This window comes from Somniosus microcephalus, chromosome 8 (assembly GCF_052327205.1).
Source record: "Somniosus microcephalus isolate GS21.2 chromosome 8, FLI_Smic_1.0, whole genome shotgun sequence".
NCBI lineage: Eukaryota > Metazoa > Chordata > Chondrichthyes > Squaliformes > Somniosidae > Somniosus > Somniosus microcephalus.
Window position 1 is genome coordinate 18,132,615 of NC_140994.1, and position 19,632 is coordinate 18,152,246.

General features: G+C 47.2%; 1 protein-coding gene across 2 annotated transcripts in view; it reads left to right on the plus strand.

Annotated features, from left to right (window-relative positions):
• Window positions 1-19,632, plus strand: part of sema4gb (sema domain, immunoglobulin domain (Ig), transmembrane domain (TM) and short cytoplasmic domain, (semaphorin) 4Gb) — a 222,921-nt gene that overhangs the window by 191,169 nt on the left and 12,120 nt on the right. The window contains exon 15 of one of the 2 annotated variants that reach the window (XR_015079180.1): window positions 3,935-5,295. Coding sequence is in view for 1 of the 2 variants with exons in the window: in XM_085994307.1 (XP_085850433.1) it covers window positions 3,935-4,824 (890 nt within the window). In the remaining variant the exon portion in view is untranslated. Of the gene's footprint in view, window positions 1-3,934; window positions 5,761-19,632 lie in introns of those variants that run through there. The other variant, XM_085994307.1, reaches the window with a different exon arrangement.

Here is a 19,632-nt window from a genome sequence, read left to right on the forward strand (position 1 = left end):
TCATTCTTCTAAACTCCAGAGAGTATAGGCTCATGCTACTCAATCTCTCATCATAGGACAGCCCTCTCATTCTAGGAATCAATCTAGCGAACCTTCGTTGCACTTCCTGCAAGGCAAGTATATCCTTCCTTCGATAAGGAGACCAACACTGTGCACAGTACTCCAGGTGTGGTCTCACCAAGGCCCTGTACAATTGTAGTAAGACTTCCTCACTCTTATACTCCAACCCCCTTGCAATAAAGGCCAACATACCATTTGCCTTCCTTATTGCTTGCTGTACCCACATGCTAACTTTCTGTGTTTCTTGCACGAGGACACCCAAATCTCTCTGAACACCAACATTTGAAAGTTTCTCACCATTTAAAAAATATTCTGTTTTTCTATTCTTCCTACCAAAGTGAATAACCTCACATTTCCCTCCATTATACTCCATCTGCCACCTTACTGCCCACTCACTTAGTCTATCTATATCCCTTTGCAGACTCTGTGTTCTCCTCACAGCTTACTGTCCCACCTAGCTTTGTATCATCAGCAAACTTGGATACATTGCACTCGGTCCCTTCATCCAAGTCATTAATATAGATTGTAAATAGCTGAGGCCCCAACACTGATCCTTGCGGCACCCCATTAGTTACAGCCTGCCAACCTGAAAAAGACCCGTTTATCCCTACTCTCTGTTTTCTGTCCCGTTAACCAATCCTCTGTCCATGCTACTATATTACCCCCAACCCCATGAGCCCTAATCTTGTGTAATAACCTTTTATGTGGCATCTTATCAAATGCCTTTTGGAAATCCAAATATATTACATCCACTGGTTCCCCTTTATCTACCCTGTTAGTTACATCCTCAAAAAACTCTAATAAATTTGTCAAACACGATTTCTCTTTCATAAAACCGTGTTGACTCTGCCTAATCATGTTCTGATTTTCTAAGTGCCCTGATACCATGTCTTAACAATGGATTCCAGCATTTTCCAGATGACTGGTGTCAGGCTAACTGGCCTGTAGTTCCCTGTTTCTCTCTCTCCTTTCTTGAACTGCGGTGTTACAATTGCGACCTTCCAATCTGCTGGGACCATTCTAGAATCTAGGGAATTTTGGAAGATCAAAACCAATGCATCCACTATCTCTTCAGCCACCTCTTTTAGAACCCTGGGATGTAGGCCGTCAAGTCCAGGGGATTTGTCGGCTTTAATCCCATTAGTTTCTCTAGTACATTTCTCTACTTATATTAATTACGTTAAGTTCCTCACCCTCATTAGACCCTTGGTTCCCTACTATTTTTGGTATGCTTTTTGTGTCTTCTACTGTGAAAACAGATACAAAATATTTGTTTAACGTTTCTGCCATTTCCTTATTCCCCATAATAATTTTTCCTGTCACAGCCTCCAAGGGACCAATGTTTACTTTTGCTACTCTCTTCCTTTTTACATACTTGTAGACGCTCTTACAATCTGCTTTTATATTTCTTGCTAGTTTTCTCTCATATTCTATTTTTTCCCTTTTTATCAATTTTTTGGAGCATCCTTTGCTGGTTTCTGAAACTCTCCCAATCCTCAGGCTTACTATTATTCTTCGCAACATTATAAGCTTCTTCTTTCAATCTAATGCTATCCTTAACTTCTTTAGTTAGCCACAGTTGGATCACTTTTCCCGTGGAGTTTTTGTTTCACAATGGATTGTGTTTTTGTTGAGAATTATAAAATATTTCTTTAAATGTTAGCCACTGCTGATATACCAGCATACCTTTTAATCTATTTTTCCAATCTACCTTAGCCAACTCACCCCTCATACCTATGTAATTGGCTTTATTTAAGTTTAAGACTCTAGTTTCAGACTTAGGCAAGTCACTCTCAAACTTAATGTGAAATTCCATCATATTATGATCACTCTGCCCCAGAGGATCCTTTACTATGAGATTGCTAATTAATCCTGTCTCATTACACAATACAAGATCTAAAATAGCCTGTTCCCTGGTTAGTTCCATGACGTATTGTTTGAGGAAACTGTCCATGAACTCGTCTTCCCGAGTACCTTTGCCAATTTGATTTGTCCAGTCTATATGATGATTAAAGTCCCCCATTTGGGTAAAAATAAGCAGAGTGTGACAGGAAGGGACAGAGAGTTTAACGGTAGCAGTGCAGCAGAGAATAAGGTCAAAGCAGGAAATAATGGTCAAACATTTAAATTAAAGGGTCTTTATCTGAATGCACGAAGCATTCGGAACAAGATAGATGAACTAGTGGCACAAATAGAGCTAAATGGGTTTGATCTAATAGCCATTACAGAGACGTGGTTGCAAGGTGACCAAGGTTGCATTACCTTTGTTACAAGATCCTACTATTTCTTGATTAATATTCTGTCCAATGGTATAGCTACTGTCAGGGGGCCTGTATACTACTCCCACCAGTGTTTTCTACCCCATGTTATTCCTTATCTCCACCCATACTGATTCTACTTCCTGATCTTCCGAGCCGAGATCCTTTCTCTCTACTGTCCTTAAGTCATCCTTTGTTATCAGGGCTACTCCCCCTCCTTTTCCATTCTGCCTGTCTTTTTGAAACGTCAAGTACCCTGGAACATTTAGTTCCCAACCTTGGTCACCTTGCAACCACGTCTCTGTAATGGCTATTAGATCAAACCCATTTAGCTCTATTTGTGCCACTAGTTCGTCTATCTTGTTACGAATGCTTTGTGCATTCAGATAAAGACCCTTTAATTTAAATGTTTGACCATTATTTCCTGCTTTGACCTTATTCTCTGCTGCACTGCTACCGTTAAACTCTCTGTCCCTTCCTGTCACACTCTGCTTATTTTTACCCAAATCACTACACTGCTCTATTGCCTTGACCTTTCCCTTTAGATTTCTAAATTTACCTACACCTGACCCCCCCTTTTTTTTTTAAGTTTAACGCCCTATCTACAGCCCTAGTTATTTGATTTGCCAGGACACTGGTTCCAGCCATCAGCAGCTAATTTGCGCATAGCAAGCTCCCACCAACAGCAATGTGATAATGACCAGATAATCTGTTTTAGTGATGTTGATTGAGGGATAAATATTGGCCCAGGACACTGGGAAGAACTCCCCTGCTCTTCTTTGGAATAGCGCCATGGGATCTTTTCCATCCACCTGAGAGAGCAGATGGGGCCTCGGTTTAACATCTCATCTGAAAGACGGCACCTCTGATAGTGCAGCGCTCCCTCAGCACTGCACTGCCAGCCTAGATTTTTGTGCTCAAGTTATAACTAATTTAATGCACTAAATGTATTTACAGTAAATTGTCCCTCCTGTTACATACAGTCAGTGGATGAAAACGAGTTTTTGTTTTCTATGCAAGGTGACAACGGAGTTGGGAGAGCTACTTCAGAAACTGGCTTCACAGAACTATACCTAGTGGCCAGAGTCTGTAACTACATCGTGACAATTGACGTTGCCGAATTGAAGAGGGAATGTTGACATACTCAATTTACAGCGGCAAATGTCAACAAAAGAGCATTACCAAAAATCATGGCGACAGGAAGTAAAATTTGTGGACGGGATTGGCCTCTTTTGTGAGATCTTCACGGTGGATCAAGAGGGCGGGCCTACTCAAAGGGCTTGAAGCTGCAATAGCGTGAGGGTGCTTCTTCCCCCTTTGGGGAAGTATCTTGGGCTCCACCCTCTGTCTCCCTATGATGTTATAGGTGGCTCAGTTACATTCTACACTGGCGTGCCAACCCACGGTGCCACCATGACAGTTTACTAATAGGCTGTCAGCCGCTCAGAAATGGAGTCCTTCCCCGGTTACATTCGATAATAATTGCTTCACAGCATCGATTGGAGGCAGATACTTCCCTCACTGTAAGAACGCTCCCCTTAAGAAGCTCCTACATTCACAGCAATAATAATGTTGCTCCAAATAATAAATTGTACCCTTTTTTTTTACCCCCACAGTTCCTTTGGAAGTGACAAGCAGAAGAGTCCAGAAGGGATCGGACATTTTTTTGCCATGCCACCTCAGTTCGAACATAGCCATCGCGAGATGGGAAATCAATGAGGCGGAGCTCCTTGACGATGGCGGGAAACGCTTCCGGCAAGAAGACGGTTCTCTGGTGGTGAAGGACGCACAGGTCGCCGACGCTGGAGAATACCGCTGCTTCGCCGAAGAAAATGGAGTGAGGTACGCGGCAGCCTCGTACAACATCAGCGTCGCGGAAAGCATGGCGGCCTCACTGCCTTCACCTCCGTCTTTACCTCAGCGCCAGATCTCCAAGGGCCGGGAATTCATTTATCTAATCGTCATCTCCATCCTGGCCGCCGTTTCCTTCGTCTTGTCCACCTTGTCCATCTTCCTCTTCTGCTCGCCCTCCAAGAGGGGCAACTACAACATGCGGCTTCCCAGGTCGTCGCTGGTGGAGCTGCAGAACATCTCCGGCCGCGGGGCAGGCAAGGCCAAGGAGGGAGAGCCGGGCCACTACCCCGGCGACCGCTTCCTGAAGATAATCCCCGGCGAGGGCGCTGCGGCGGGCAACCACCAGACGCTGGCTGCCGAGCTGCTGCCGCCCCCCCCGCCCCCTCCGCCGCTGCCGCTGCCCCCCGACCCCTCCTCCTCCTCCTCCTCCTGCTCCGCCGACCCGGCCAACGCCACCACCCCCAACGGCCTGCCGGGCCTGCCGCACGTGCTGCGGAAGATGAACGGCAACAGCTACGTCCTGCTGCGGCAGGCCAGCGAGATGGAGTCCACCTCGCCCCACTACCACTCCTTCACCGAGGAGCTGAGCAAAATGCTGGAGAAGAGGAAGCACGCCCAGCTGGTGGAGAAGCCGGATGAAAGCTCGGTGTGAGAGAGGGGCGAGGCGAGGCGAGGCGAGGTGGCGGGACCTCCCAGCGAGAACTCCGAATTATCTACCTCATTCAGTATTCAAAGAAAGTCCTCTGTGGATGGCCGACTTAGTGTTTTACCGCTTCATCCGAGGCCCTTTTAGAAATCAAAACAAAAATTGTATATAAAAGTAAACCCTTTATCATCTGTAAATAGCACTTGATCTTTAATATATATATACGACTCTGTTTAGATAACAATCAAAAGAGAGATTTTTATATGAAACCCACGAGGCCACCTGAAGCTTAAAAATGGTGAGGCACGGAAGGAGCTTAAAATGAGAGACTCGAATGAACTTTTGACAATTGTCAACCGAACGTGTCATGTCCCCGAGCGGAACAGGCTCAAGGGGGCTGAATGGCCTACTCCTGTTCCTAGGGAAAAACTCCTCTTAAAAGGCAGGCTGCTATGAACCGGCAGGACAATCACAATGGTGAGTCAAACATTGAATCTGATTGTTACTTTTTCTTTTTGTCGTGCAGCGGTACTTCCAGACTGTGGAAGAAAATGGTGATTACATTTTATTTATATATATTTTGCGTATAAGATCGTGCGTTGTCACCCCGATTTCCCTTTACACACCAAAGTGTTGGCACCGCACGGTTTCAGTCAAATATCAAGCTGGCCATCTGAAATTCTTTTTGATTATTCCCCCGCCTGATGTGTGGAAATTACCCGTCGTCCAACCCGAGGTTTATTTTCGAGCTGCGCGCCGCCATAGCGAAGTACTGGCGCTTGCAGGCCGTGACCGGGGGGTGGTAGGAACAGCTTCAGGTGATAAAGGAAGAGTATCGCAGGAGGTGCTTTGCCCAAAGTGTATTGGCTTAAATATAATGTTTGCGCCGAGTGACAACAACCTTTTTGGGTGCTTCTGGAAGACAATTTGTAAAGGAGAAGTGTGGAGGGGTTGGGGGGTGGGGGGGTTAGGGGGTGGGGCGAAATCTCTTCAAATCATCCCCTCTCTGTTTAAAAGAGAACTCCGATGCTGGCCCTTAACTAGCAAATATGTAGGGGCAGGTTCGAATTGGTCATTAGGCATCCTATTTGCATATTCAAAAGGATTTTTTACATTGTAAACAGTGGATCATCTGCAGGCCGATGAGGTACAGTGTCTGTCAGGCCCAGGTACGGGGGTGGGGGGGAGCGGGCAGGAGGGTGCAGAGGTTAGTGCCCAGGCTTAAGGTGAGGGGTGGTTTGCTGGGCGGTGATGTTTGGGGTGTGCAGGGGAAAATGGAGGGACGTGGGCTGTATGATGGGGAGCATTTTTTATTAGCATTTGTTCTTGGGATATCGGTTACTCTGGCAAGGTGGTATTTATTACTCATCTCTGGTCGCCCCCCGAGGGCATTTAAAAGGGTATGGAGTCACGTAGCTTCAAAGCAGATAGCGGGGGTGGGGGTGGTGCCAGGTCTCCTTCCCTGAAGGTCATTAATGATCCAGTTGGGTTCTGATGACAATCCAACATGGCCATTGCCTTGTGCCAGCCCACAAATTGCGAGACGTACTGAATTGACAGCTTGCCACGGTGGCCATTTGATCCTCTGAGTTGCTAGCCCAGTAACGTGGGTGACCGTACACGTTACACAAGAAGGGAAATGAAAGATAAGCCCAGGAGAGAAGCGCAGGGTGGCTGGGGGGACGGGTGCAGGTTCTTGAAGTTGAGTCTGAGAGTTGTGAAGGCCCAGCTATCTTACGTATCAGCTGTAAATGGAGTTGCAGATTTGTGCAGGAAGCACCTCTGCCAGTTTAGTTCTGGGAAGATAGAATTACATCGAATCTACAGCACAGAAACAGGCCATTCGGCTCAACTAGTCCGTGCTGGTGTTTATACTCCACACGGGTCTCCTCCCATTACATACAACAGATAATCCACTCAAACGTTTAAAGTTACACTCTTTTCAAAAAATATCTCCTCAGTCTAAGTTGGGTTGAGGGGTGTCATGGCAACAACAGGAGCAATCTTCTTTTGCTGTGATGTGATTGGGTAAAATTTATTTTCACCATTGGGAAGAAAATTGGGCTGGAGATTTCCACTTCAGCGGGGGGGGGGGGGGTGGCGGAGGAGGGGGTGCGGGTGGTGGCGAGAAATGGTCGATAATGGGATCGGCCGCCCGCTTTTCCATCCAGCGCCATTTTCCTTTCTGTCAACGTAAAAAAGGAAACAAATGGGCGGCCGATCCAATATTGCCCGTTTCAGTTGAAAGTTCCACCCATTTATATGCTGTTTTAAAAAATAAAAAAAAATCCCCTTCTGCACCGTTCCCTTTGGCACAGAGTCAATCGGCCAGCGATGATTTAGTTAACCCATTCTCCGATCCACTCGACGGCCTGTTAAATGATAAGAGCTGTGCTAATGAATTCTGTGGCAGAGGCACCGAGCGTGAGGGCATCTCAGAAGTGGCTGGACCACAATCGCAGTCATTGCACTCTGTCGCATTCAAGGTTCCTTTAGCTTCGGGTAATTTAATAAGATTTCCGCTTGTGTTATATTGGACTCTGTTCCCCTGGATGAGTGAGCAGCTGCTAGTAAATCTAATTTTCATGTGCTCTGCTTGCTGTTAACCCATACGTTCTAGCTTGTGTAGACGGTATAGAAACATAGAAACATAGAAGATAGGAGCAGGAGTAGGCCATTCGGTCCTTCGAGCCTGCTCCGCCATTCAACGAGATCATGGCTGATCATCCAAACCCTAGCACCCGGTCCCTACACCGACAGCCATCCCACCCAAGCCCTATCCCCGTAACCCCACGTATTTAATCCCCCTAACACTAAGGGCCAATTTTTATCATGGCCAATCAACCTAACCCGCACATCTTTGGACTGTGGGAGGAAACCGGAGCACCCGGAGGAAACCCACGCAAACACGGGGAGAATGTGCAAACTCCACACAGACAGTCACCCGAGGCCGGATTTGAACCCGGGTCCCTGGCGCTGTGAGGCAACAGTGCTAACCACTATGCCAGTGTTTTGGGAATTTTTGAAGAACTAATAGGATCCTTTTTTTGGGGTTTTTTTTGGTGCACATCAAGCAGAGGAAGTTAATGCTAGGCTCGGGCACCCAGCGACAGCATTAAGCACTCTGACAGATCAGGTATAGCACAGGGTGAGATGCAGTGTAACGCTCCCTCTACACTGCCCCAACAACTGCCTCAGCCCCCACCTCAGACAAGCAATCTCTAGTGCACCACTGTGACATTTTTCCAGATCCCACACAAATCGTCAGCGTGTGATTATGCAGTTAGCTCCAATATTATGCTATGGGCCCATGCCCATTAGGAGCTGGACTGAGGAAGCCCAAACCCATTTTTGCAGAAGCCCTTCGCAGCCAGCAGTCGGGCTAGATTTGAACCCAAGTGTCAGAGGTGAAAGGTTGAAGCGTACCCCACTGTACCGCCCTAATTCTTTTTTTGTCGTTAAGAAGCAAATTATTTCGACTGAAGTGAACCATTTTGCTTAGACAGCCCTCTTTGGACTAGCTGCCCGGGTCACTGGGGTGGTGGGATGTGTGCTTGCCTGCATAGTGATATCCTGATCTCAACCAGGCTCTCTTCTTGGGAGCGACGGGCAGGCCGAGGCTATACAGTGTGCTAACCCACAAGGAGGGAGTGATAAAACGGGTAACTAAGATAACCCTACACAGCCGTTAGCGACCAACTGAAGCACCAGCAAGGAAATGATGCAATGAGACTAAAAGAGCGAGCAAAATAATTTGGAAAAGCAACGTTTTTTTTTAAGAAAATGATAATCTGCCTCAAAATACAATGTCAAATATTAATGAGCACAAAGTCCCAGAGATCTGGGATGTTCCTGAGTTGAGAGAATATTTGTGAGAGTAAGCGGCTACTTGTAGTTAATCCATATTGGAGTTTGTATGAATGATTCTATGTTTTAATGTACGGAACACATTCTGCATGTAAGTTGCTTAATTTATTCATGGAACAGTTTTGTTGCTTAACTCCATTTATACATTAAATTAAGATTATTTCCATCCTTCACTGTGTTTGTTACTTCATTTCCACAACCAAAGTAATTGCCATCGTGTGTCTACTAATCCTGAACTGTGGGCTACAGAATAAAGCCCAGGAACGTACGCGAAGACCTGGCTTCTATCACCTAACCAAGACCCAAAGTCTTCTCTTCTTAGGCAGTCCCTCAGAACCGAGGATGACTTGCTTCCACATTAAAAATGAGTTCTCAGGTGACTGATGAGTCCAATGCGGGACCTACAGTCTCTGTCACAGGTGGGGCAGACGGTGGTTGAAGGGCCGGGTGGGTGGGGTGCTTGGGTTGACCTGCGCTCCTTGCGCTGCCTGTGCTTGGCTTCCGCTTGCTCCCGGCGAAGAGACCTCGAGGTGTTCGGCGCCTTCCCGGATGCTTCTCCTCCACTTTGTGCGGTCTTGGGCCAGGGATTCCCAGGTGTCGGTGGGGATGTTGCACTTTTTCAAGGAGGCTTTGAGGGTGTCCTTGAAGCGTTTCCTCTGCCCACCTGGGGCTCTCTTGCCGTGTCGGAGCTCTGAGTAGAGCGCTTGTTTTGGGAGTCTCGTATCGGGCATGCGGACAATGTGACCCGTCCATCGGAGCTGGTTGAGTGTGGTCAAATTAGGCAAAGCGCGAGTAACAAATTCTGAGTGTTCTGAAGTCAAGAAAAGGCTTACTTATTGAACATAGGGAAGCAGGCCCGGAATTTCCTGTCTGCCTCTCTGTGGTGACAGATCTTTGGCATGGTGGGGCATCCGCCCGCCTCTTGAGTTGCTCCCAAACCCCTGGCCCATTTCCCAGTGCCAGGGGGCATCCGTAAATATTTTGGGTAGGCGCGGTGTTCATTTACGGATCACCTGCTGCACCTGCCTCAGGTGGAGAGGAAGCAAATCGCTTTGCCACCTCGCCGCAGTGTAAATCGGCCCTCGAATGATCACGCAGAACACTAAAAAAAATGTTTTTTTTAAGTTTTTGGTTTCTCTTTCATGCCGGTTCTGCCTAAAGCGGCCCATTTAGAAACATAGAAGATAGGAGATAGACTGCTGGTCCCGCCATTCACCGTCCCAGATGCCCCGTTGCCCTTGCCACGCCATTATAAGAACATAAGAAATAGGAGCAGGAGTAGGCCATTCGGCCCCTCGAGCCTGCTCCGCCATTGAATGAGATCATGGCTGATCATCCAAATTCAGTACCCTGTCCCTGCTTTCTCCCCATATCCCTTGATCCCTTTAGCCTTAAGAAATATATCTAACTCCTTCTTGAATATATTTAATGAATTGGCCTCAACCGCCCTCTGTGGTAGAGAATTCCACAGGTTCACCACCCTCTGGGTGAAGAAATTCCTCCTTAAAATTTAACAAACTCTCCTGAGGCTCCCTTTTGGCTTGGGTGCAAATATGTCACATGATGTATTTCCTTAATTTGCATATCATCATAAAATGCCCGCCAAGGTAGGGGTGGGGATATTGCGGACTCGGCCCCCAGTCATGGTGGGATTGTTGACAGGCGCACAATGGGCAAGGAATTGTTGTAATGGGTTGCCGGCATCGATTACAGCAGTAACTACGCTTCAAAAGTACTTCATTGGCTGTAAAGTGCTTTGGGGGTCCTGAGGTCATGAAAGTTGCTATATAAGTTGGAACAGATGATAAGCCCCCTGAACTAGCATAGGCCTTAACTACTTCATGCAAATGGCCTCTGTAAGAGTCGTGCTCCATCCACCTTAATTCAAATATCTAGTGGTGAATGCTGTACATGGTCTGAGGCAACCTTTTCCTCAGTTGTTGTGTTGCTCCTAAAAATGGTCATATTACAGGATGAAGGGCTTTGGTGAGACCATGCCTGGAGTACTGTGCACAGTTTTGGTCTCCGGACCTGAGGAAGGATATACTTGCCTTGGAGGCGGTGCAACGAACGTTCACTGGATTGATTCCTGGGATGAGAGGGTTGTCCTATGAGGAGAGATTGAGTAGATTGGGCCTATACTCTCTGGAGTTTAGAAGAATGAGAGGTGATCTCATTGAATCATATAAGATTCTGAGAGGGCTTGACAGGGTAGATGCAGGGAGGATGTTTCCCCTGGCTGGGGAGTCTAGAACTAGGGGGCAAAGCCTCAGAATAAGGGGTTGGCCATTTAGGACTGAGATGAGGAGAAATTTCTTCACTCAGAGGGTGGTGAATCTTTGGAATTCTCTACCCCAGAGGGCTGTGGAGGCTCAGTCGTTGAGTATATTCAAGGCTGAGCTCGATAGATTTTGGGATTCTAGGGGAATCAAGGGATATAGAAACATAGAAACTAGGAGCAGGAGTAGGCCATTCGGCCCTTCGAGCCTGCTCCGCCATTCAACGAGATCATGGCTGATCATCCAAACCCTAGCACCCGGTCCCTACACCGACAGCCATCCCACCCAAGCCCTATCCCCGTAACCCCACATATTTAATCCCCCCTAACACTAAGGGCCAATTTTTTATCATGGCCAATCAACCTAACCCGCACATCTTTGGACTGTGGGAGGAAACCGGAGCACCCGGAGGAAACCCACGCAAACACGGGGAGAATGTGCAAACTCCACACATATGGGGATAGGAAAGTGGAGTTGAGGTCGAAGATCAGCCATGACCTTATTGAATGATGGAGCAGGCTCGAAGGGGCCGTATGGCCTACTCCTGCTCCTATTATGTTTCTTAAGAGAGAAAACTAAGTTTATTTGGACGTGGCACTGAAACACTGCTACGTTCTTTGTAGGCTTTACGGCCAATCACCAATTTAATGGGTAACCTTAGAGCTGTAACACTCGTTCATGTGATTTAATAGCGTACGCTGAAGATAATTCAAGGAGGGCAAGCAGTGTTGGATTAATCAGCGCGCAAGGACTTAGAGGGTGCTCAGAGAGAGAGGAGAGCACAGGACTACATGAATATCTTGAAGTATGCCACGAGGACCCTGTTTTATTAAGAGCTCTGGATCAGCAAACCTACAAATCTTCTTGGAGAGAACAGGGTTGGACAAGCAGTCTGACAATTTAGAGACCATGGAGGGGTCGAGAGAAGAGGTAGTGAGGTAGAGCTGGGTGTCATCAAGCGTACATGTGGAAACTGTCACTGTGTTTTCAGATGATGTCGCCGAGGGGCAGCATGTAGATGAGAAATAGAAGGCAGCCAAGGATAGGTCCTTGGGGGACACCAGAGGTAACGATGCGGGAGCAGGAAGAGAAGCTGTTGCAAGTGATTCTCTGGCTACGATTAGATAGATAAGAATGGGACCAGGCGAGGGCAGCCCCACCCATTGTGCACAATTACCAAAACTGCCATGTTAGTAAACAAGGGCTTAACGTGCGACCCGGTGTTTATTTACATGCACAAAGATAGATTGAGGCCTTTTCACTAGTGAGGCCTGGAGAAGGACGCAGTCCTTAAACCACTCTGATTTAATCGCCCATCACATATGACTCGTTAGTGAGCTTCGTCTTGAGTAAATAAACTCGCTGAGCTCGTCAGTACCGGTAATAGAACAGAAACAGCGGCGTTTATTCTGGATCGGACTTTTGGTTGAAGTTTCTGGCAGGGTCAAAGGGTGAAGTTTAGTACAGGAAACTCTTTTTTTATCCGGCACCAACGGGACCGGCGTGGTGCCGGTTTATCAAAAAGCCCGGATTACAGAGAGGTATAGTAAAAGGTACAGAGCTCCGTACACAGCAACAAATCCAGGCTTCCCTGTTGCTTAGCAACAGGTGCAGGAACTCCGACCACAAGATCCAAGCGTCCCTGTTGCTTAGCAACAGGTGCAGGAACTCCGACCACAAGATCCAAGCATCCCTGTTGCTTAGCAACAGGTGTAGGAACTCCGACCACAAGATCCAAGCATCCCTGTTGCTTAGCAACAGGTGCAGGAACCCGGCCACAGATCCAGGAACAGGCCACTAATATGAAGTAAAACTTACCTGAACCTACTCCTGAATTTTGCCGGTTAACAGAGATTTCTGGTTATTTAGGTGCCGGTAAATCGAGAGTTTCCTGTAGCAGTATCTTTTTGAGCTCTGATTTCAGTTTTAACTGATTGGCCCGAGGAGGCGATGATTTCAGGCCACTTCATTTTGTTTTGGCTGGATTTTTTCTTTTGGTGCCTTCTGTTCTCCTCTGATCGCAGACAGTTTCTCCTTTTGCTCTCCTTGGTTCGAATTGTAAATATTGAGACGCTGCTTAAAACCTACCTCTTTTGACCAAGCGTTTGGTCACCTGTCCTAATGTCTCCTTCCGTGGCTCGGTCTCCGATTACGCTTCTGTGAAGCGCCTTGGGATGTTTTACTACGTTAAAGGTGGTACAGGAAACTCTCGTTTAAACGGCACCTAAATATCGGGAATTCTCTATTAACCGGCAAAATTCATACTCCGAAAACAACGCCTCAATAACCGGCAATGTGTCCGAGTCTCTCGCGGTGGCCGAGTTAGTCAGTGGGGGTAGTTCTCCAAACTGCCACTACTCGGCTTCTTGGCGCTGTTGGAAGTCCGAACACCTCAATAACAGGAGTCTGACTCTCCCGCGCTGTATACAGTTGTTTACTGTATAAGTTTGTTTTACTGTTAAGTAATTAAAGAGTTATGGATTACACTCAACTGGCAGTACTGTACTTAATCAAGCATCTTCCACCATCCATTTAACACAACATTCTGTAGGTGAGTACCCAATTACTGTATACTGCACATTTCTTGATTTTTTTATTTTTCTTTGTTAAAAATAGCCTCGGTAGATAACCCTCTCTGTCATCCGGAATTTTTAATTAACCGGCACCATCCCGGTCCCGTCGGTGCCGGATATCAAAGAGTTTCCTGTATGTAAATGTTGCAATTCTGGTGTCTTTGACTCCTGCTCGCTCTTCCCGCTCTGCGCACCAGTTGTTAAGGCCTCCTGCTGTAATAACTTTTCCAGTTTACACACTCACACATACTGAGAATACACAGAGAACGGATAATAATGACACGCGCAAAGGTTTAGATTTTATTTCATCCCACTCAATTATCACCCATTTTTTCTTAAAAGCTCCAAAATAAACCCTGAAAAAAATAGCTAAAAGCCCAAAGCACAGAGCTCTCTGTGCACCTGTAGAGGCAGTGGGAGCAGCAGCAATACTGAAGCCCTCATCCGTTTTCTGCTACCTCCAGACTTGACTATTTCAATGCTCTCCTGGCTGGTCTCTCATCTTTCACCCTAACATGAACCTGAACTCCAACAACAAGTGCGAGGAGCTCGTGGACTTCTTTGTCTCTACGATTGAGACCATCCGATCAGCTGCCTCTGCCACTCCCTTTCCTTCCCTAAGCCCACTGGGTCAAACTTGTTGTGTCTTCTAGCGCTCGTAGTGCTTTGCAAAGACGACTCTGGACTCGGTAGTTTGTAATTATAAACTGCTGTTTTATGTGGGTTGTAATGGCTGCCTGCCGCATGGTGCGGGGTGATATTTCCGAGTTCCTGTGCGGCGCCTGCGCACTACTTTCCCAGCATCGTAGTGCTGCTACGCTTGATACAAGTGCTAGTACACTTGTACAATGTAGTCCCAACATAACTATGTAACAAAACTTCCTCTAAGGGTCCCCCCCTGCCCAAGCCCTGAACTCACATCTTTCTCCAGTTTCTCTCCAATCTCCCCTCATGACCTCTCTGCGTTCATCTTGTCCATGAGACCCACTTCCTGCTCCCTCGACCCTATTCCCACCAAACTACTGACCACCCAACTTCCTTTTCTGGCTCCCATGTTAGCTGACATTGTTAACGGTTCTCTCCTCTTCTGCTTCAAATCTGCCGTCATCACCCGTCTCCTTAAAAAAACAACCCTTGACCCCTCCGCCCTTGCAAACTACCGCCCCATCTCCAACCTCCCTTTCTTCTCCAAAGTCCTTTAACGTGTTGTCGCCTCCCAAATCCGTGCCCATCTCTCCCGCAACTCCATGTTTGAATCCCTCCAATCAGGTTTCCGCCCCTGCCACAGTACCGAAACGACTCTCATCAAAGTCACAAATGACATCCTTTGTGACTGTGACAAAGGTAAACTATCCCTCCTTGCCCTTCTCGACCTGTCTGCAGCCTTTGCCACGGTTGACCACTCCATCCTTCTCCAACGTCTCTCCACTGTCGTCCAGCTGGGTGGGACTGCACTCACCTGGTTCCATTCTTATCGATCTAATCGTTGCCAGAGAATCACCTGCAATGGCTTCTCTTCCCGCTCCCGCATCGTTACCTCTGGTGTCCCCCAAGGATCTATCCTTGGCTCCCTCCTATTTCTCATCTCGATGCTGCCTCTCGGCGACATCATCTGAAAACACAGTGACAGTTTCCACCTGTACGCTGATGACACCCAGCTCTACCTCACGACCACTTCTCTCGACCCCTCCACGGTCTCTAAATTGTCAGACTGCTTGTCCGACATCCAGTACTGGATGAGCAGAAATTTTCTGCAATTAAATATTGGGAAGACTGAAGCCATTGTCTTTGGTCCCCGTCACAAACTCCATTCCCTAGCCACTGACTCCATCCCTCTCCCTAGCATCTGTCTGAGGCGGAACCACACTGTTCGCAACCTTGGTGTCATATTTGACCCTGAAATGATCTTCCGACCACATATCCGCAACATAACTAAGACCGCCTATTTCCACCACCGTAACAACCCCTGTCTCCGCCCCTGCCTCAGCTCATCTGCTGCTGAAACCCTCATCCATGCCTTTGTTACCTCTAGATTTGACTATTCCAACGCGCTCCTGGCTGGTCTCCCACATTCTACCCTACGTAAAATTGAGGTCATCCAAAACTCAGCTGCCTGTGTCCTAACTCGCACCAAGTTCCGTTTACCCATCTCCCCTGTGCTCGCTGACCTACATTGGCTCCCGGTTAAGCAACGCCTCGATTTTAAAATTCTCATCCTTTTTTTCCAAATCCCTCCATGGCCTCGCCCCTCCCGATCTCTGTAATCTCCTCCAGCCCCACAACCCTCCGAGATATCTGCGCTCCTCTAATTCTGCCCTCTTGCGCATCCCCTGATTTTAATTGCTCCACCATTGGCGGCCGTGCCTTCAGCTGCCTGGGCCCCAAGCTCTGGAATTCCCTCCCCAAACCACTTTGCCTCTCCACCTCTCTTCCTTTAAGACGCTGCTTAAAACCTACCTCGGACCAAGCTCTTGGTCACCGGTCTTAATGTCTCCTCCTTTGGCTCTGATGAAGGGACTGTAGAGTGAAAAAAGAGAGTGCAGGAAATAGAAATGGGAGGAAAATCTAGACTTAAAAAGGAGGGTGCAGGGGTGGGGGTGTGGAGGGGAAATGCAGAGACACAGGAGCAGACAAGAGGAGCTCTCAGTTGGGAAGTACACTGTCCAGTGTGGAACTGAACCATTCATAAGTAAAGAAACGATGAGAGATAAAACTGCCAAGGAGAAAGAGATGGATGGGAAGAAGTTTGCAGCATTGGAAATATTTACCACAGGAAAAGGAGAACCAGAGAATGATATGTACACTCTGTGCTGGCACTAATGCAGCCCGTTAGCATTTTCCTTCAGTGTAGCAATAAAATTGATAGATCAGCTAAACTCAGATTCCCACAGTCTTCACAGCTCTAAGCAGCTCGCACTGATGTTTGTTCCTTGTAGTCTGTCAGTACAAAGGTTGAATTCCTTTTTAAATACACATGACTAGCTGACCATAATCAGCAGCAAGTGGTCACGTGGCAAGCAGGGGAGCCTTCTGATAAAATGCTGTTGCAATCCAGACCTTGAACAGTTCTGACAAGCATTAAGCTGAAAGAATGAGGCAAAATAAAAAAAAAAACCATCATCTGTCTCGGCATGGCCAGCGATGGTTCAGGCAAACTGGGCAGCTCCAACTGAAAGGTTGACCGTCGGGATCTGAGTCTATCTACTAATGACATCAATTTATTTCTCAGCTGGCCATGAGGCCTGACAGACGCCAGTGGGAGAGGCTGGAGGGAGGAGGGGCTGTTTAGATACAAGTCATTCTTACTTTATAGCAAAACAATCATGCAGATTTGTATCAATACTATAGGCTCACTTGACCCGTGCTTCAGTAAGATGGCCATTTTTCACGTGTGAACTTAGAAAGAAGAAAGGCTTGCATTTATATAGCGCCTTTCATGACCACCGGACGTCTCAAAGTGCTTTACAGCCAATGAAGTACAGTCACTGTTGTAATGTGGGAAACACGGCAGCCAATTTGCACACAGCAAACTCCCACAAACAGCAATGTGATAATTACCAGATAATCTGTTTTTTTTGTTATGTTGGTTGAGGGATAAATATTGACCAGGACACCGGGGATAACTCCCCTGCTCTTCTTCGAAATACTGCCATGGGATCTTTTACGTCCACCTGAGAGAGCAGACGGGGACTCGGTTTAATGTCTCATCCAAAAGATGGCACCTCTGACAGTGCAGCACTCCCTCAGCACTGCACTGGAGTGTCAGCCTAGCTTTATGTGTTCAAGTCCCTGGAGTGGGACATAGAACCCACAACCTACTGACTCAAAGGCAAGTGTGCTACCGACTGAGCCACAGCTGACCCTATTACAGGGTGAGGGCCAACTTGGCTGTGTCCAACCCTGTCTTCTGCAGATATCCACATATGCCCTGATCTTCTTTTATTCATTCTGTGGAATGTGGGTTTTGCGTGGCTGGCAAGGCCGCCATTGCCCATCCCTAGTTGCCCTGTACAGCTGAATGGCTCACTCGGCCACTGCAGAAAGCAGTTAAGAGCCAACCAGGTGGGTGTGGGTTTGGAGCCACATATAGGCCAGACGGGGTAAAGGTGGAAGGCTTCCTTCTTTATAGGACATTAGTGAACCAGTTGGGATTACAGCAGGGATTACTGAATGGTGAGCAGGAGCAGGAGCAGCTCAGTACTGAGGGAGTGCTGCACTGTCGGAGGTGCCATCTTATGGACGAGACGTTAACCTGAGGCCCCCATCTGCCCTCTCAGGTGCCCGTAAAAGATTCCATGACACTATCTCGAAGAAGAGCAGGGAAGTTCTCCCCGATGTCCTGGCCAATATTTATCCCTCAACCAACATAACAAAAACAGATTATCTGGTCATTATCACATTGCTGTGTGTGGGAGCTTGCTGTGCGCAAATTGGCTGCCACGCTTCCTACATTACAACAGTGACCACACTTCAAAAAGTACTTCATTGGCTGTAAAGTGCTTTGGGACGTCCTGCAGTTGTAAAAGGCATTATATAAATGCAAGTTCTTTTATTTTATTGATCGGGAACAGGCACGCTAGCTGTTTTACCCCTCCGTATCTCAGAGATAATGAGACTAATTATAGCGCACCAGCTAACCCAGCATAGAATGATTGAACCTGGGGGACTTTCTTGTTTCTGCGTGGCTCAGCTTTTCACTGGAGAAACTTGCTGAACCATTGGGAGAGCTGGGGAAATGGGTGGCTTTTGCTTTTGCTTCAAGTCCTGCTCCACCAGTACCGGCTCTGTAACAATGGTGAATGTGCTGATAGGCCACATCCCAAAGTGATACTGTAACAACAGACACCTCAGTTGGATAGAGGTGAGCCTAGGTGAGTTGGTTCTTAAAGCAAACTGTCAAGTTTTTAATTTTAATTTGATTTTTTTTTAAGTTGACCGAGATAGACTAACGTTATGTGACGCTGTAACATTGGGGCCTTCAGATACGCAAAGCTTATTCCTCTCATGTTACAGTTAAGAGTTTACAGGAACTGAGTAGAATAGGACTCAAATCCGACTCTGCCCCCACTCCTTAGCACTGAGCAATACCTTACACCAACACCAATCACTTATCATTTTTGAGGGATTTCTTTTCTGTTTGGATGTCTGTCGATGAAACACTTTTCCATTGAACACATCTCGCCATTGAGGAAAAATGATGGGCTGGAATTTGCTGGAGCGGGGCATCTCACAGCGTGCCCCATTAGTTAGACTTTTTCCCTGCACCCTTCAGCTTGAAAATGTTTTGCCCTATAAGTTGCTGGAAGTGCGAGCAGACTGGGTGTCCTTGTACAAGAATCACTGAAAGTTAACAAGCAGGTACAGCAAGCAATTAGGAAAGCAAATGGTACGTTGCCCTTTATTACAAGAGGATTTGAGTATAAGAGTAAAGACATCTTACTGCAATTATATAGGGCCCTGGTGAGACCACACCCAGAGTATTGTGTACAGTTTTGGTCTCCTTACCTAAGGAAGGATATACTTGCCATAGAGGGAGTGCAACGAAGGTTCACCAGACTGGTTCCTGGGATGGGGGGATTGTCCTATGAAGAGAGAGTGAGTAGACTAGGCCTATATTCTGTAGAGTTTAGAAGAATGAGAGGTGATCTCATTGAAACATACAAAATTCTTACAGGGCTTGACAGGGTAGATGCAGGGAGGATGTTTCCCCCTGGCTGGGGAGTTTAGAACCAGGGGTCACAGTCTCAGAATAAGGGGTCGGCCATTTAGGACTGAGATGAGGAGAAATTTCTTCACTCAGAGGGTGATGACTCTTTGGAATTCTCTACCCCAGAGGGCTGTGGAGGCTCAGTCGTTGAGTATATTCAAGACAGAGGTCGATAGATTTTTGGATATTAAGGGAATCAAGGGATATGGAGATAGTGCAGGAAAGTGGAGTTGAGGTAAAAGATCAGCCATGATCTCATTGAATGGCGGAGCAGGCTCGAGGGGCCATATGGCCTACTCCTGCCCCTATTTCTTATGTTCTTATAACGGCACGGCAAGGGCAACGTTGCATCTGGGACCTTGGTGAATGGCGGGACCAGCAGTCTATC